The sequence below is a fragment of the Canis aureus genome, chromosome 2, assembly GCF_053574225.1.
Source record: "Canis aureus isolate CA01 chromosome 2, VMU_Caureus_v.1.0, whole genome shotgun sequence".
Lineage (NCBI taxonomy): Eukaryota > Metazoa > Chordata > Mammalia > Carnivora > Canidae > Canis > Canis aureus.
In genome coordinates this window covers 74,558,128-74,577,625 of record NC_135612.1, presented here as the reverse complement: position 1 = coordinate 74,577,625, position 19,498 = coordinate 74,558,128, and the positions used below count along the sequence as shown (strand labels likewise).

General features: G+C 42.8%; 1 protein-coding gene across 4 annotated transcripts in view; it reads left to right on the top strand.

Annotated features, from left to right (window-relative positions):
- Positions 1-19,498, top strand: part of KLF3 (KLF transcription factor 3) — a 36,840-nt gene that overhangs the window by 3,676 nt on the left and 13,666 nt on the right. The window contains exons 1-3 of one of the 4 annotated variants that reach the window (XM_077879571.1): positions 11,977-12,072; positions 18,473-18,635; positions 18,993-19,137. Coding sequence is in view for 1 of the 4 variants with exons in the window: in XM_077879567.1 (XP_077735693.1) it covers positions 12,016-12,072 (57 nt within the window). In the remaining 3 variants the exon portion in view is untranslated. Of the gene's footprint in view, positions 1-11,976; positions 12,073-18,472; positions 18,636-18,992; positions 19,138-19,498 lie in introns of those variants that run through there. The other 3 variants (XM_077879576.1, XM_077879583.1, XM_077879567.1) reach the window with 3 other exon arrangements.

Genomic DNA, 19,498 nt, shown 5'->3' with positions numbered 1-19,498 from the left:
CCGACCTGTTTTAAGAATAAAAAGCTCAAAGAAAAAGAGAACTGGAAATAAATTCATTTTAATGAGAGTCTGGAAAATTTTAATCTTTTATTTTGAAAACAGAAGGAGACCTCTTGTTTTCATTGTTTTACAACACCAACTTTTTCATAATCCCCCTCTTTTTTTTTTTTTTTTTGTAAATTCTGTTAGTTGTGGGCTAACACTTCTGGGTTAACTGTTTAAAACCTACATTTTTCTCTTGGCTCTTCAGAAACTAAGTTTTTTTTTTTTGTTTTTTTTTTTAATGATAGTCACACACACACAGAGAGAGAGAGGCAGAGACACAGGCAGAGGGAGAAGCAGGCTCCATGCACCGGGAGCCCGACGTGGGATTCGATCCCGGGTCTCCAGGATCGCGCCCTGGGCCAAAGGCAGGCGCCAAACTGCTGCGCCACCCAGGGATCCCAGAAACTAAGTTTTAGATAGTTGGATAAGAAAACTCCCGGCAAGTTTCTTTCTAAACTTATTTTTGGATTTTCTTTAAGATCCAAAGGGATTATCTATGATGTTCTCTAATGGAATTAATTTAGAGTTGCTAAGGCAGCAAATCAGACCCTGTCCTCCCCTAAATTGATGATAATAGTAGTTGGGTTTTTTTTTTTTTTTTTTTTTTTTTAATTTTTTATTTATTTATGATAGTCACAGAGAGAGAGAGAGAGAGAGGCAGAGGGAGAAGCAGGCTCCATGCACCGGGAGCCCGACGTGGGATTCGATCCCGGGTCTCCAGGATCGCGCCCTGGGCCAAAGGCAGGCGCCAAACCGCTGCGCCACCCAGGGATCCCAGTAGTTGGGTTTTTAACTTCACATTCTACTACATTCTTTCTTAATGGGTGAAGGGAGACATATAATATGATATTAAGAAAACTATTAGAATCAAATAGAAGGTTACTGATAACCTTCCTTTAAAAAAAGATGGGTGTTTGGGAAGCTTTTAGTAAGAGCTGTTCTTTCTCCTTTGGGAGAAGCAAACTTGAAATATAAAGCTGACTTGTAGTGCAAGGGGCCTTAAAACTAAAATTTGTGAGTAACCCAAATCAAAGCAACTTTTCCAATTTAGTTCCAAGGGTGTTAACAATCCAACTGGATTTGGTAGACAGAATCTTTATTTAGCTTACTTCAGGTAATTATTTTCTTTGCATTGGGGGAGAGGGAGGTGGTTGGCTAATAGATGTGATTATTAGGGTCTAATATATTTTATTAAATACACTTTGCAGGCTTTTAAATACCAAGCTGAACAATTTGGAAAGATTGTATCTGTCTGATAGTTACTAGAATTACAAAAGGGAAAAAAATGGGAATAATGGTTTCATCTCTTGATGGTGTAAATCATTATTTATTTCCAAGTCAACATTTTTGCTATAAAGAACAGCTTTCTTAGGAAGTATTTCTTTTTTTTTTTTTTTTTTTTTTTTAGGAAGTATTTCTTAACTGTTTTTTCACACCGGTTGTATTTAAGAAAAAAATATAAGCAACCTCATCCTTGAAATCCTAGGAATTACATTATTCTGGAAATTGGGTTTCTTTCTGAAGTGCTTCATACTCATTGGTTCTAGCTTTAAGAAAAAAAATCCCTAGAGTCATAAAACCAATGATACCTGGTTTGCTAATGTGTAATGTTCTAGTCAAAATACATCTCAGAGTAAGTTGCAAGAGGATCATATCATGGTGGTTTTTAGCATTCTCATTTTCAAGCCTGATCTGTCCCCTTTATTAGACCCCTGTTCTCATCTGAAGCAGTAATGCCAGAGCTCGAGACAGGAAACCAGACAGCAGTCTACCCTGATAAGGGAGAGCATTGTCTAAAGGAGGTAGCCCTGCTTTTCCCCCCCTGAACTCTCCTTCCTTGAAATTTGGTAGTAATGAAAAAGAGACACAATGCTATAGACACAATTCTACCCCAGAACTAGGACTGTTTTCTCCCAAAGCAAAAATATCTTTTTAATTGGATCTATGCTTTTTCTGGAATGTCACCATAGTTGAATGAAACATTAAAAAAAAATTTAAATCAGTATATTTTGTATCCCTTGGTCAGGGTTTTTAATAGTCAAGTTCATTTTCTAGCAAAACAGGTTCCTGGAGCTTTTTGAAACTCACTCCATTGTGTTGGCAGGCTGAATTCATTATCATTTCCTCCATCCAATTATTAAGGGGAGCTGGAGACCAAATGTAGCAAGTGAAGTTGCCCTTCATCTCATGCATTCTGAGCAAACCTGGGGTCTAGCTCCTACCCTGACGTTTAGGAGGTGGGTGCTTCCCGAGGCAGCCCCCTGACCAGAGGACACTGAAGAAAGCTCCCCTTAGAATGGGACATGGGTAAGGTGGTTCCAATCTCTGGAAGGCCTGGGGATCTCCAGGGATGGCCTGTGGCTAGTTCTCAATCCGGTTCAGTGGAGTTTGGCCAAATCTAGACAGAAGAGATCAAATGGACGTTGAGGTCAGTGCATTCTACCCTGGAGAGTGACCTGTGAACAAACTGGGTTTTCCCCCCTGGCCTGTACACCTTCTGTCTACTAACTACTGGGCTTTGAGTCTAATCACTGAAATCCACCCCTTTATATCTGTTCTTAGGCTTTTAGACCGTGGTTCCTTCCCAAGCTTTGCACCCCAAAACTACTCTCCTTAGCAAGTCAAGCCCCTGTTCCACTCCATTCTCCAAACGAGGGAGGTTTTCTCTGCCAAGCCTCCTGAAGTTTTCGCACTGGCTGCGTTTTAGGTTTTAGAAGATGATGTTCAAGCTAGCTTCGCTGGCCCCTGGGCAAGTTTTCCTTGTGTGCCACCTGGTGTACAGTCATTATAGAGGCCCTTGCCCTTCTTTTTCTCCTCACGTGTAAGAAGGGTAGTTTGACATCCATTCATTTATTCATCTCACAAGTATTTATTGAGCACCTACTCATTAGAGCTAATCTCAAATTATGTGCAGTCATTATTATGCCACAAGGATGGAGTAGGTCCCGAGTTATCCAACCTGAAAAGGCGTTTTGAAATCTTAATTACCCTCTGGAACCTCCCCAGGGCACGGCCCAACATGGGCCAGCAGGTACTGTACACGTCGCATACCCTCTGTATCCAGAGTGATCCCAGTTTGAGAGGATTTTGCTTATAACTCAGTCCCACCGCACGGGCCCCTGAGGCAGAACAGAAAGAGCCCTGGGTCTGCCGGCACACATTTCTGTTCTTGGCTGCAGCTCCAACCAGCTCTGTGAATTTGGGCAAGTCATTTCACCTCTGTTCCTCCATTTCCTCATTTCTAAAATGGGGATGAGGACCTGACCCTTCCACCTTTGTACAGTTATTATGAGGATTTCCGTATTTACTTGGGTAGAGCTGCCAGTTTTTTTCTGAGCAGTTTTATGGACCAATTGCAGGTGCATTGGCTAGGAAGAATAATGGCCTAATTTGGGGCCTTCAGAATGTGTCTTTTGATCTTGCGTCCAAGCGTGCACACTCAGAGTCAGGGTAGGCAGCAGGGGCCAGTTGGAAGGAGGTGGAATTGCCGCTACTGGAGGTACTCTGTCCCTGCCTTCCACATCCCCCGTGGACAGATGTGTTTGCAGACGCGCTGGCCTGCTCTTGCTGTCCCTGGTGTAATGTGGTCCTCTGCCGGGGGGTGGGGTGCGGGGGGAGTAGAGTAGGCTGCCGGGGCCACCCGCTTTGCAGTCAGGCTGCTTTGGGTTCAAAACCTGGCTGTACAACTTAACAGCTGTGTGATCCTGGGGCAGATTGCTTTACCTCTTTGTTCCGTAGTTCTCCTAAGTGATAGGAAACTGGTACCCACCCACCCGATAGGCATCAGTGACACAGTCCATGTAAAGAACAGCACCTGGAGACCACCAGTCATGAAGGTGGTGATGATTTGCAGGAAACCTGTGACATCACGTAGCCCTTTGCTTTCCTTTGCTTTCCTTGGTCAATAGAAGTATCCTGAAAAAGCAAAACAAAACAAAGAAAACCCTCCAAACACACACTCTTTCTCACTCTCTCTCTCCTCATGGAAAATTGCCCTGTCTCTTTTTTTTCCTCTTTCTTTTTTTCCTCTTCTATTTTAGGTTTTACAACAGAGAAGAGACATTGACATGAGATTTGTTTAGAAGATCTCTCTGGGTAGCTAATAAAAAATTCTGGGAGGATGATTTTAATAAAGTCTCTGGAGGACCCGTAACAGGCAAGGAGGTTAAGGTTAGGAGCAGTAACTTTTTTTAAAGGAAGTTTGGTTTAACAAGTTTGCTTTAAAGTTAGGGCCCCTCTCCCCTATTAACTTACTTTAAGAGAGAGTTCCAAGTGTCTTCAAAGGCAAAGGGAAAAGGGAAGGCTGTAGAAGTCCTACTGTGGGCTGAGTGCTCTTGGAAGCACCCCTCATGCCTGCCAGAAAACTTCCCTCTCGTGAGCAAGCCTGACCCCCCTTGGGGAAGATGGGAGGGGGCCCCCTCTGCTCCCCTAAGGAAATGGAAGGTGATGCTCCCCATCCAGGTGGTGGTCTGCCACAAACCATTTAACAGGCCCCGCCCGTCTAGGTAAGAAGGGGTGGCCTCAGCTCAACTGGGGCGCAATCAGCTGGCTGCACAGAGTGGAGAGGCCTTGAGCAGGTCTTTGAAGAATTAGGAGGATTTAGATAAGCCGGAAGGGGATGGGGCATTCCACGCTGGTTGCCCAGCATCCGAGCCAAAAATGAACAAAGACATGGGGGTGGGAGGTGGGGGTGGATGGACGGGGCGGCCAGCGTGAAGGGCCCTTGGAGCAAGGGGCAGCTGGTTAGAGACGGGGTGTGGGGAGCATGGGCGCTCGAACCCACTCTGCAAGCCCTGGGCACCCCTTTGGAGGAAGGTTTGCGAGCTTGGGCCAGACCGGTGAGGGCTGGGCTTTGAGAAATGTGGGCGGCAAGGGGGTCAGGATGAGTCGGAGGGCCCAGGGACGCCGTGGGGAGCGTGGTGGAGGGAACCCAGTGACACAGTCTTACACCGGGGGCCTGGCCCCCAGTGGCAGTAGCAGGAATGGAAAGAAAAGTTGGTGAGGAAGACTTGAAAGATGACCTCTAGGTTGGTTTCCATGGCGAATGACCAGAAAATAAGGCACCGGGGAGGTGGGGGGCAGCAGGCAGGCTTTTCAAGGCAGGAGCCGGAGAGGGAGGATTGTGCTGGGGACATGTTGAGTTAATTCTCTCCCATGGCAGTGGCTCAAAATGCTTTCCTCTTTCTTTTTCGTGTACTTTTGAAGGGAGGGGGCAGTATTAGCTCATGGTTTCATATCCAAAGGTCTGGTGGCCCTGTGAGGTCAGCTTTTAATGGAGACTCCTTGGGAGCCCAGGAATTGCCACCACCCTAATGACTCTTTTTTTTTTTTTAAGATTTTATTTATTTATCCATGAGAGACAACAGAGAGAGAGGCAGAGACAGAGACATAGGCAGAGGGAGAAGCAGGGTACCTGCGGAGAGCCCCATGCGGGACCCGATCCCAGGACCCCTGGATCACGACCTGCACTGAGCCACCCAGACGTCCCTCTTTCTGGTTATTTGTAAGGTCCCAGCCATCCCTGCTCAGGCCGGAATTTCCAGGAACTGGCTGCTGACCCGAGCCAGTTGGTCCCTCCCTGCCTCCCACTCCCTGCTGGGTGGGGCCCCAAGGGTGGAGGCCCCTTGGGGGAGAGCGGGGTGGGTCTCCAGTGATAGGGCACCAGCGCAGAGGCAGATGAGAGGCCGTGTGGCCTCACGCAGCCCTTCTGGATTTGATTATATAACGCTTCACGGAAGAGAATTGTGAGGGCTGCGGCCGGCCTTGTAAGATATGTACACAGCAGGATTATTACACAGTATGGGCGTTTTTTCAATTGATCTTGAGTTCTGTGCCCTTCAGACTAAAACACAAAATTGCCAGAGAGCCTGAAGAAGGAAAACAAGCGTGTAACCTTAGTAGGCGAAATGATTTGCATTTGCGAAAATGTCTTTCAGAAAGGTGTGGAATGCTACTAGCCAGGTGGCAGCGTTGAACTTGAGAGTTTACCTATAAAGAGTATGGGTTTGGGTTCCCCCACTCCCCACCCCCCAGCCCTGCTTTAGCTGGGCCTCAGTCTGCAAACGTGTAGGGATTTTGCTTGGTTGTTACCTTTGCACCTGTCCCTATTTACATGCAAAATCAATTGCTTCACTTGGTCTTTTCCGAGGTACAGGGTGTGGACAGAATCTTATCTGAAGCCATGTCCTGTTTGGACAAGTTGGACTCGCCTTGGCAACTCTCCATAGGGTGGAGCAGATGGGTGGAGGCAGGAAAGTAAAATTGGGTGGCTTGTTAGCAGAGAGAGGAGAGAGGGCGGATTGTTTGCTCACTGGATCATTATATTTAATCTAAAACTAAATAATTAACTTCTTTCCATTTACAAAACATTTTGATGCAAAATGGCCAACCCAGTTTGTGAGGGGCAAAGATTTAGAAATGCTCCATGGCGTTTTTTTTTTCCCCTTTCAAACCAACAATAGAAGACTAAGATAGGTGAAAATCATCCAGCCCTAGGAAAATGCGCATTTCCAGGTAGGGGCCAGCATCTGGCTGTTCTGAAAGCAGCCTGCAACCTAAAAATGCCCTCCCACATTTGTTGCCTGCCCCCACCCCACCCCAACCGCCCTGTCTCTGGCCAAGGCAACTGCCATAAAAATGTGACTCCTCAGGAGCTCTTAAAAGCATTTGGGTACAGAAGTGAAGAAAGAAGTGTTTCTTTTGAAAGGAAGTTCAGTTGCAGGGATGTCCCCTGCTTGCCTGGCCTGGCCCTTCTCCTGACCAGGAGTCTCTCTCTCTCTCTCTCTCTCTCTCACACACACACACACACACACACACACACACGATTTATTTATTTATTTTTTAGTGTTTTCTTTTTCCCCAGTTCCTTTGGGGAGTAAATGGCAGTGGTGGGGGGGAGGCAGTACACTTTCTCTTTTAACATCCAAACCCTTGGGAAAATTAAGGGCACTTGCAGATGACGTCATGCTTTGTTCCTACTGTTTTTCTCCTTACACCTTGCTGAGGTCAGCAGGAGACAAAGATTGCTCCGAGGCTGGCAGGTCATTTGGAGTCTAAGGGTCAGGCTGGGTTGGGGGAGGATACTGCAGGGACCCTTTGAGGATCTGAGGAATGAGATTTGGAATGTACCCAAGAAGGGAGAAGGTCAGGAGCAAATCCTGCTGTATCACAAGAAACTTAGCTTCAGACACACACACATTGTGTGTGTGTGTGTGTGTGTGTGTGTGTGATGCTTCTAAGGAAGGGACAATGGTAAGATTGTTTCTATAATAAAACTTGCTCCTGCTTCAAGACAAGCTTCTTTCAAAGGAGGTTTGGTGACATCATAGGCTCCTCTTACATCAAGAGTTGTGCTTATTTCTGAGCTCTGCAGCTCATTTGTATCCTCCTAAATCAGCTGTTGAGTAGGCCTCCTGGTGGACTGGATGAGTGTGAGATGGAACTGCATTCCTTCTGAAACTTTATGTAAATGATTCACCAAAGCTTTTAAATACCTAAATCACACGTTTTTGCATTTTGACAAAAAAATCTGACCCATGTCTTAACTTGGGAAAAGTCAGAAGTGTAAGTAGAGAGAGTGAAGGGAAATGTGTTTCTTCTCTTTGGAGAAAAAATTCAGTCGGATGGCTCTTCCCAGCAAAATAACCCAGTTAGGGAGGGATGACATTTGTTCCGGTTATGGAAAATCATTCTGGCAAGTTCAGTAGGGCTACGATGTAAATGCATTAATGATTGGAAAATAGCTGTTTGAAAAAACAAAAACAAAAAACAGAACCACGTTTGGGGACTTCTCATCTCCGTGGCACCCACAGAAAGTGGTTAACAGAATTCCTGGGCCCGCTTACAACCCACTGGGTTTAAGGACGGTGAGGTCGGCAAACTCCCATTTCCCGCGTGTCCTTAGCCCCTAATACCTGTTGTAGCGCGCCACCTCCTGGTTCTGCTCAAGACTGCGGTCCGTGTCGCGTAAGAGCTTTCCGGCCGCGGTTGTGTTTTATTTAGTGTCCTTTACCGAGGATGTTAGTGTCCCCCGAGCCTGAGCTGTCCACATGGAACAAGATCCACTGCGTTCTAGTTCTTTCAGTGCATAAGTTACTTCTCAGTCGTATGCATGGCACCTTGGAGACTTTGCAGTCACTCCTCCTAGAACCCAAAGACACGGTCAGGACCAGAGATAGGCACAGGAGTTAGTTACAGACTATAGAATTTTTCTGCACATAAATAAACAAATGCCTGATTTGTGTTCCTGTGTTCCATTCTCTTCCTAAATTTGGTTTCTTTCTGGCTTAGCTTCCCTCCTGTGCTTTGATTGAGTTTTAATTCTAGAATTGATACATTTAAACATTGGCACACAGATGTGTGTTTAAAGCTCTCCCACCCCGTGACCCCCTCCCAAGAAGGGCCATCTGGTTGACAGTTTAAGAGTGTACAGTCTTCTTTGCACATCCTTCACCTCTTGTTCCATATCCTGTGACTATCGCTGAAAGTATGATCGGTCCTTTTAGAGGCAGCCAGGTCGGGAACGGAATACTGTTCGACGTGCAAATGGACAGTGAGTGAGTTTGGTTCTATTCATAATGATATTTGAATGTTGCAGACTTTGTCCAGCGTTGCCTTGTCTAAGTCTTTCAAAATGAGATCTTCTAATTGTACCACTTCTTTTTCATTCACTAGCTGAAATACTTCTATAATGAGAACTATCACTTCACCAGGGATTGAATTACTCTTGAGGTACAGTTTTGAACATATTATAAACATACCTTCACAATTATTTTTTAATAAATTTTATTAGGAAAAAAATTTATTAGGGCAGATGCTCTATATTAGACTTTAACTTTTTCATTTATGATTTCAAGTTGTGGAGCATTCATTTCCTAAAATTCAGATAAAACATAAACATTAATGAAGCGATTTAAATAACGTCTTTAAGTGATAAGAGATAGAGTAGGTTAATGTGTCATTCATTTCTAAATGGATTTAATAGCCACGGCTCTGGGCATTAGGAAAAGTTGTTAATGGCTTTATGAGCTAAATGGTGGAGTTAGAATTTGAACCAGAGCCCATCCTAATTCCACTGTGTGCTCTTACTGGTAGTGAAGGCTGTAAGGTACCGCGAGGCATACACTTGCTGGGAAGCTATTGCAGTGGTGCAGCTGGGAAGTGGCAAGCCCCTCTGTGAGCTCTCAGGCAGGATGTAGGCTGGTAGTCACTTTTAAACTGAATTCAGTCTGAGTCTTTTAAAGGGCAGAGGGGACCGACCTCTAAAGCCTACCTACGTTAGCAAAGAGACAAATGCTTGACTTTGCTCCTGAAGTTGGAACCAACAGCGTTAGTGCCGTGTACACACCTATGTATATCCAGAAATTGCGTATGTGTTTATTGATACGAACTCTTTACAGGGCAAAGGGTTCTGTTTTGCTTTAAATTTCATAGCTAGGATGCAGCTCTCCTGTTTGAGTCTCAGGACCATGACCGGGGCACCTGCGTGGCTCAGTTGTTGAGCTTCTGCCTTTGGCTCAGGGTATGATCCTGGAGTCCTGGGATCGAGTCCCACGTCAGCTTCCTGCAGGGAGCCTGCTTCTCCCTCTGCCTGTGTCTCTGCCTCTCTCTCTGTGTCTTTCATGAATAAATAAATAAAATCTTAAAAAAAAGAGAGAGAGACCAAGACCAGAGCTCTTTTTGTTATGCACCTGAGAATAGGACTGCTTATATTTAGAAGGATTTGCATCAAGATACCCTTCAGTCAAGTGGATGAATCTAAGAGTAAATTCAATTTAAAAGGCTTGGGGGAAGGGTAGCCATTAAATTAAATTTAAAAGGCTTGGGGGAAGGGTGGCCAGCCAAAGGTCAGGGCTGCTGAATTACCTGACCTCATTGATTTGAGCAGAAGATCTCACATCTTTTGTTTATAGTCTGCTGTGAGGCACTGGACAGTAGTTTTTAGAACCATATCCATCTCCGCAGCTGCTTGGCTGGGAACTGGTTAATAATAGATCCTAAGACACAAAAGGGGTTTTCATCCTTCATTATGAAATCATCCATTTTTCACTGGCTGTTGGGGTTTGTTTTTGCTGGCATACATAAGAGGGTATTAGCACCATTGATTTGAGCAGCCTGGTATCAAATTGTGTTCACAGATTATAATACATACTGTGGTGTAGGAAAATAAAATTCGAAGTTAGAGCCTTATGTTGAGTTAATGACGATACTCACGTGTTGTCATGAGACCCAGAACAGTCTTTCTTCAACTGAGCAAGGGAGCACAAGAACGACACAGTATTACTTTTATAATCGTATGTGAAGATTTCGTAGTAAAACCCACAGAGCGTGGATACAACTGCTATTGTGGAGGTGGGGCTGGGGAGTTTTAATCCTGAAATACAGGAGGTAACCTAGAACCAGAGACTTCTGCAGCTTTTTCAGGTAGACTGCAGTCCAGAACTCGTTCACTCTCCCACACAAACCAAAGTGGTCCAGTAAAGACCTTGCCTTCAACCAAAGCTCTGAAGCCTGAAACCAAATTTGGATAGTAGGTGCCTAAAGCAGGTTGTCGAAGATCTGGGTGGGTAGTAGCTGGGCAGTGATTCGCAAACATATGAAATGCAGTTGGATGTTGAGCAAAGTTGAGCAAAAAATTCTGTTTTGTGAGGAAGCAGTTGGCTTGATGTAGATTAGTGCCAGCAGTGAACTAGTACAGAACACAGAAGAAAAGGGAGGGATAACACGAGCATAACAACAGAAGAAGAGAAAGGCCAAATGGGATTAAGATGGACATTTCCTTTACATTAGGCTGTAGATTAGCTTATTTCCTAATGAAGAATTGGGAGTGAATACCAAAAAATAAGTCTTCATGTATAAAAAGTGGGTTAGGAAACAATGGGCAGCTTGGGGATGGGGAAGGAGTCAAGACCTCAATATAGGCATTTCTCTAGAGGAGACATGCAAATGGAAAATAAAAATGGAAAAAATTCGACTTTAACAAAATCAATTTAGAATAAAAATAGTTTGCCAGTTTGAAACTGACAAACTAACCAAGTTGTTTTTTTTTTTTTTTTTTTTTTTTAAGTGGTAATGCACATTGCAGGTGGGCATGTTGAGAAATGGGTTCTGTTTTATTCATGGAAATAATAGAGCATTTTTGCTGGATGATAGATCAGCTGCTTTGGAAAATGTACATGCTTCTCACCCAAGAATTCCTCCACGTGAGATTTACCCTTACGCTATTTAACAATAAATTAAGGGTGTGCAGGAAGGCATAAGTATAAAGATGCTCACTGCCATCCATAATGATGAACATTTAGAAGCAATCTAAGTGCCCAGTAAAAAGGGATACTTTAAAAAAAAGCTGTGTTCACACAGTGGCACACTGAATTCCACAGTATGGAACCATACTTACTGAAAAAGAAACATTTTTACAATCAGTTGTCAAGTGAAATTATAGGTACTAAATCGTATGTATACTATAATCCATTTTAAAAGAGAGTTTGGAAGGATAAAAACAAAGTTATGAATGGTGGTTGGTTCTAGGTTTTCTTTTTGCCTGTCTTGTTTTTTTCTTGATTTGTCTGTAATGAACATAAGGAAAAATGTTTAACATTCATATATCATGTGAACTGATGGTGAATTGCACAGCAATGTTATGCAAGCTTTGCTGCTCAGGAGGGACTGTACATATTGTTCCAGAAAATGTCAGGGTTTATGTATTGGAGTTAGAAATGCCAGTTGGCTCTCATCTACTTATGACCGTGGAATCTGGTTTTAATTATATAAAATGGCATCTTTCATAGGTAAGGAAAATAAATTCCAGCCATTCTGGGGCCAGGGGAGAGGAAGGAGCAGAGAAAGGGTTTGAGGAATATTAGGTTTTATTTTTACTCACTTATGTTTAAAGTGACCTTGGGATTTATTTGGACACCTTGTTTTGTTTTCTAGGCTAAACCTCAGAGCACCCTAGAAAGCTTAACTAAAAGAATGCTCATGTTTGACCCGGTCCCTGTCAAGCAAGAGGTCATGGACTCTGTGTCGGTGGTAAGTTTTCCAAAATTGAACACCTCTTCCTATTTACTGCAAGTGGCAATAACATTATTGTGTGTTGTGTTATTCCTTAAAGTTACTCATCACTTGACAGGCATTTGGTAAACGCACTTTTCTCAAAGCCACGGTTGGTAACTGGGCTAAACACCCTCCTAGCACCTTTAATACCATATACCCTTCAATAGATGGGATCCATGTCTCCTCAAGACCAGTACCCCAGGCCCCCCAAGATGTGATCAGCATAGAACTTGGGTCACAGGTGAATCTAGTCATGACAGAAGGAGGTTTATAAAAACTCCTCAGTTACCAGCTTTTTTGTTGGGGCTCTTGGGATTATTGGTTTGCCCCCCTCAAAAAAAAAAAGCCTGACCAGACTGATTTTTAAAAATTAATGTGCATCCAGGATATTAAAAAAAAATCCCATACTCAATGTTTATCATGATTAAGAAGCTTTCAGCTGTACTTTTACAAGAAATCTGCATCAAGAATGTGTTTCTATGAGGTGTTCTTACTCAAGATCACCAACCCAATTATATAGAATAGTTTCTTAAAAATGTTTGTGAATGTCCTTTTCTTTTTCAATACTGGAAGAAAAAAAAATATTCCGTTTTGTGTCCTGTGGTGTTCAGCATGTCCTTCCTGGAGCTGATTAAATAAAAGATGAAACCTGGGAAAGAAAAAAATTCTCAGCCCTGCATCTAAAAATGTATTCGGGGGACACCTGGGTGGCTCAGTGGTTGAGTGTTTGCCTTTGGCTCAGATTGTGATCCTGGGGTTCTGGGATCGAGTCCTACAGCAGGCTCCCCATGGGGAGCCTGCTTCTCCCTCTGCCTACGTCTCTGCCTCTCTCTCTGTGTCTCCCATGAATAAGTAAATAAAATCTTAAATAAAATACAAACATATTCAGAATAAAGCCAATGACAACAGCTTATACTGAGCTGTGCCTGAGTGAGATGGTTGAAGAGAAGGTAACGAGAGAGGACCTAGCCATGAGGATGGGATTCCTTTCCACTATGGAAGAGTCTGTGGCTGGGAGGGAATCTTGTTGTCTTTTTCAACACCTTCGTGCAAAGCCAACCCCTCAGGAAGCTTCTGAGCCACAGGCGGCTAGGAGTTAGTCCAGGGGTTTATAGAGGGCCAGCACTGGTGCTGTGCTATGGAAGTGGGACAGGGGCGGTGACAGAGAGGGGTCCAGGGACTTCCAGGCAGGGAGTGGTTTGGACTCCTGGCGATCGGATGGGCCAATAGGAAATAACAGGGCAAGGCTCCCACTCTGCCTTGCTCTTTTCTTCCATGGGCTTGGAAAATAGTCACAAGGGGAAAAACTTGGCCGAGTTGTGTATCTGAAGGTTGGTAATGACACGCTTGCAAAATTAGATCATCCTTATGCATCGGCCGCTGAGGCTCCTGCCAAAAATGTTTATACAAGACACAGGGGTCACCCGGAGGCCCTTGGAGCTGAGTCGCCATGGGCATGACTGAACCAGCGGAGTGTTTACCACTGGGTACAATGAAAAGTGAGGTCCAAGTGGCTTGGAGGAAATAACATTTACATTCCAGCGTGTGAGCTGGATAACCCAAGTGTCTGAAGGTGATAATAACTGAGCAATAAGAACTTCATTAATCAAAAACTAAATTGACTTCTGATGTTATTTGGTGCTGTCACCATATTCATCAGCCCCCTTACCCCAAACTATCGCGTGATCACGTTGGAGGAAAATTGAGCTATAAAATTTCCCTATTAATTATATCCTTGAAATATGAATAGGTTTTTAGTACTGGAGAATATGATTAATTTTATAAATGATGCAGAACCATCTTTGATGCGTTTTAATATTCAGTATACTTCCAATGCTTTTAATCAAGCATGAAAATATGGCTGAAGAGCCAATTTAAAGCTCAAATGAAGATCCGTGTTGCTAAGTTGGTGTGATATAATTAAGTGCAAGGAAATGCACTTGACTGGAAAAAAAAGGAAATAAAATGAATTTGAAGTAACAGATATACTTACAATGCTGTTACCTTACATAAATATGTGAAGTTAAAATATATAGAAGTATTTTTGCAATTAATGGTCTTTTTCTCCTTCACGCTCTAGTTTTCAACTTCGAGCTAACCCTTAAAGAATTTGATGAGATCATTTCATCAAAAGTTAGTGACAGTCCTTACAAATACATTTCTTTTTCTTGATTCAGCAAAACCTCGGTTAACTGGAACATTTGGGTAGTGTGGGGTGTTGATTACTTTACTTTACAAAACTAAATAAAAAGCTTTTGTTTCCACTCTTGAATCTTCATATTTTATCCTTCCTGTCTCTATAGGTGGAGTACATTAAGCCTAATTTATTATTCCCTTGTTCCTCTTTTTTTCTTTTTTAATTCCACCTTTGACCTGAAGGCTGAGTACCTATTTGATGGTATTTTGCTAAAGTTTAGAAAAAATAAGGAAGTGTCATTTCTCTTACTGAAATGTAAGCTTTCGGTACCCTCCTCTGCTAACCCTTGTGCTTTGAGGCAAACAGTAAGGCTTTGGATGGCCCTAATGTGGAACAGCGTAGACCACCACCCCCTCCCCGTGCTGTGGATCTCTTCTACTTACTATCAATGTGATATTGGCAAACCACCAGCAGTTCCCTGAGCCTTTTTTTTTTTTTTTTTTTTTGTAAAATTGGAAATGATAATATGCAAAATATGAGACGTGAATATACAATGCACATATCAAAGAATTGCTTTTACCAATATATTTTCAAAGAAGGTCGGAAATGAAAGAATTTAAATCAGGAAGTGAGAAAGAAAACGTTTTTTAAAAGTATTCATATTTTATTCCTTTAGGAAGATTACTTTTGGAAAAAAGTGTATTTTTTTCCCCTTCCTTCTTGTAATGAAAATTATTCTCTGACAGACTCTTTACAGGTTGAGGTTTTACTTAAAATCAGTAGTACCTCTGTTCTGTTTTAACAGAAACTTTCATGACTTTTCTGAGCCTGGTAGAAAGAGAGCTTTCTACTTTAGTTTGCGTAGAAGAGTATGACATTTGCTGTTTCCAGAGTGTGTGTTTATAAATGTACCACGCCTTTCTGCAGTGGGAACCCCACCCTTGGTATGAAGATGCCTTTGACTTGCCATTGCCCTGTCACGGATGTTCGCTCGGTTTTCATATTAATAAGCAGTGAAATAGAGACTCTGCCCATGTTTCATGCAGTCAGTCCATCCACTTCAACTGTCTTGTGATGGAAAACTCACCAAAACGATTCCCAGTAAAACAAGAGACGATTAAAGTGCTCACTTAAGTCCAAAGTGGTAGCTTTGGAAAAATCATCCAAGCCCTGTGCCTTTTTCCCCGTCACAATGAAAGTCCTTGTTTTTGAGAATCAAAAGAATTGATGCTATCCATAGTGTAGTAAAAACTTGCTCAGAGTGTGCATTGATTCACTTCATTCATTCATCACGTAAGAGGAGGCCGCCAGCAAAGAAATTACACACGGTGTGGAGGTTGAACACATGAATGTATATTACAACAGGAGAGAACTTTTTGAAAAGCACAACTCATGACCACCCCCAGTGAGGGCCGGAAGATGGGAGAGACCCTTGCTGGAGCCTTGTCTTCAGGCTGCTCTGTTCCAGGATATGAGGCCGCCTCGGGTAAGCTGTGTGCACAGGGGGATTGGTTAGCCACCTGTGGCCAGAGGAGCTTTTGCTGCCTCTTCAACACTTGCCTCCCATTGGGATTTGGGGCTAATGCGGCCCTTATTTGCACTGCTTTGCTAGAAGATAGGAAAAGTCTGGAACGGAGGAGAAGCTACTCTTACCACGGTGTACTCACCTAAGGCACATGCCCAGAGCAAACCCTGTATTGGTCCCTTACACTGTGGAGAACCAGATTGTTTGCAAGCTGATTGTAGTAGCTCATGTGCTCCATCCAAATAATTAAAGCAAACACATCTTACAGAAGGTTCTGATCAACACCACTATGGAAATTTCTAGTGAGATGGTATGAGGAACCACATTTCTTCACCCTTTTACAAGGCCGTCAGACTGGAAATAGTTAATCGTTTACTGTGATGTGTATCCAAATGTGTCTCCCTACTTTTAGCCCCAAAGCCTTGCAAAAACTGCACGGTTGGGTATGGGGGGCCGGGGGGCATTCACTGGGGAGCGAAGTCAGCAGAAAAGTGCATAATGTTTATAAAACTTGGCTTTATGTGTGGCTTTCTCTTTCTTTATGGCTTCAGAAACCTGAGAATATTATTAAATTTGCAAATCTCCCAGGTTCTAAATTCCTACCTTCCTTAAACTCACCCCACAGTTAGAAAAATCCAGCAATGACAGCAATAAAAATGTGTCCTCATTCTGCTTTCTGTTTAGCTGCCAATAACTTGGCATTAAAATCTAGGTCATAGGGAGGTCTTTGAAGAATAAGGCTGAAAATAAGGGAGAAGCTACATTTGGTGAGTAGAAACAATTAATGCTGCCTCCCATCTCCTAACTTTTTGTTTCTAATACAAGAACTTTTTGCCCTTTTGAAAATTCTATAAAGTGAGTTAACCTTTAGAACTAGGAGAAATCTTTCTCTCCCCATATTTAATTATTTCTTTAAACCTTTGTTGAACATACTAGAATTTTTTTTGTTTTGTTAGCAGATTGGTGCCTCTTAACATTACCTGTTTTCATATTTAAGTGTAAATATATTTAATATTAGTATGGCCGTATGTTTTGGGCCTATTACCCTGTGGTGTACTTATGTGTGCCTGGTTCTAAAGGAAGATTCTTTTTCCTCCTTTGATTCTTGATACATAACTCAAAACAATTATTGTTTTTAAAAACAACAATTTATAGGGGTGCCTGGGTGGCTTAGTCAGTTAAGCGTTCAACTCTTGGTTTCAGCTCAGGTCATGATCTCAGGGTCCTGGGATCAAGCCCCACGTCAGGCTCTACACTCAGTGTGGAGCCTGCTAGAGGTTCTCGCCCTCTTCCTTCCCTTTGGCCCCTCCCTCTGCTCATGTGTGCACATGGGCTCTCTCTCTCTCAAATAAATAAAATCATGAATAAATAAATAAATAAATAAATAAATAAATAAATAAATAAATAAATCTTTTTCCTGATTTTATATCCTTCACATCCTTGTTTTTAAGCAGTATTATCAGTGAAAAATTCATCCTGCACTTTTAAATTGTTTTTGAATGGTTTATCAAATTTTAATACTGAAAATTAGTATTTTTATTCTATTCTCTCTTTGTCGTTGAGAGCAACGCTGTTCAAAAGAGGTCTGTGCACCTAGGGCCGGCCACTCCCCAGAAATCCAGAATCTGCATTTTGACAAGATAGGTACATTTGTGCACAGTAAAGTTTGGGAAGCCCTGATTGAGAGGATCAGACCCATTACAGCGCCACTTCTTGTCTAGAAAGAGAAGGGACTTCTAGCACTACGGTGTGTGTTAAGCTCATTACATGGCTTATCTCACTGAATCCAATTTTAATTTTAACCTCACAACCTCCTAAAATGTGGGTTTTCAATATCACCTTGACAAGTTTTGCCTTATACTCATGGCACCTGCACTTCTCACTAAATATTAGTAAGCTTTCCTACCTTCTTCTGTAGAATTGCTTTTTTAATGAATTTATTCTGAAAAGGAAGTTTGTATCAACACTGTAAAAAAAGTTTTCTTATGCATTTAAATAAACCTATAACTCTTTTAAAGCACTGTATTCTTTGTGTACTACCTGTAAGTGTCTGCGGTACCCCTAGAGAGAGATGTGCACCGTGTTGCAGGAATCACTGCTCTAGGAGATGATAGAGATTGCTTTGACAGGGATAAAGAAAGGGCAGAAGAACAAAACACACAATCCTAATGATGAGAAACTGACTTCAGAAGCAGATAAAGATAAATACCGCCTGGTCCCATATAGGCCCAATACTTCTGCCTGGTAGGTCCAGAGAAGGGAGTTTCAGAAACCTCACCGGGGATGCATAGCCAGGTGAAGATGCACCTAGTGCAGGCCCAGAGAAGAAGGGGTATGATCTCAGTTGTAATCCCAATAAAAACTACTGCTGTCCCGCTGTCATTTATAACTCACAGTAGTGGCTACTGGGGCACTGGAGACAGTCCGGAAATTTCTCATGCATGTAAACTCTTCAATGATAAGACCCTATTGGTAAGTTTTCGTTGTCCCATGAGCTAGTATTGCTTCAAAATGATTTTAGAACTGAAAGCAAGGCATGGTATGTTGCTTATCAATTTGACTAAAGTTTTTAAATGCAAGTAGTTTTAGCAAACATGTTATCACTAATAAAAGTTTCAGTTTCCCTAAAATACCTACGAGTAAAGAAAATAGTTTATGTTGAGTTTAATTTTTTTAAAAGCATCTTACAGCAAAGAATTTTTTTTCAATTTTAGTTAAGGAATAGAAGTAATTCTAGTGAATTCCATGGCCGAGGACTACACCCATAGCATGCAATGATTATGACTGTTTTCTCTCTTGAGAGAAAGGTATTTGAAGATCAGTCAGGTCAATCGTCAGATCTTAGATTTGAAGGAAACACTACGCTTCAATTTGTGTGTAAGTAGTCACTTCAGGCACCATGTGTCCTTATTTGAGTCATATAGCTATTTCTTAGACTTCTGTGTCATGCACAAATTTGGACATCAAGTCACCACCTACAGTTTCATTCAAACTATGAATAAGACCGTTGAATGAGTTGGGGCTAGTGGGTGGCCCTCGATATATAGGTGGGTGGGAATGACTGAGCATCTCAGTTGCCTGAGACGGAGTGTCTCCTGGGATGTAGTAGGGCGTTTAGTGCTGAAACCAGACTGTCCAGTGCAAACAGGACCATTGCTCAGGTCACCCTACGCATCGATTGGTCAGCAGCGGAAGCCCCTCCAAATGTACTGCAGCTCCGTTTCTCTGTGTTAGGCACAAGTGTATGGTGAGAACAGCACACTTCGCACCGCTAGGGGGAAAGCCACATTTCCTGCCCACTGAGAAGCCCCACTGACTCCTAGGGATCAAGGCCCATGAAAAATCTTCTGTGTATCACCTGTTTTAAAATTTTTGCCAGGTATCAACCTCAACCTTAACATTTTGGATGGGAATCATCATAGAATTAAATCTGAGATTTCGAGGTGCCTGGGGTGGCTCAGTGGTTGAGCAAGCATCTGCTTTCAGCTCTGGGCGTGATCCCAGAATCCCGGGATCGAGTCCCGCATCAGGGTCCCCACAGGGAACCTGCTGCTTCTCGTTCTGCCCATGTCTCTGCCTCTCTCTGTGTCTCTCAGGAATAATAAAAAAAAAGGACAAAAAAACCCTGAGATGTCTCATGTAACATCGTTACCCCGTTAACCCTGACATTCATTACACCCTCATAGTGTTTATGGGGGCCAGCATTTTCACGTACAGCGCTCGCGGGGTGCGCGTCCTCA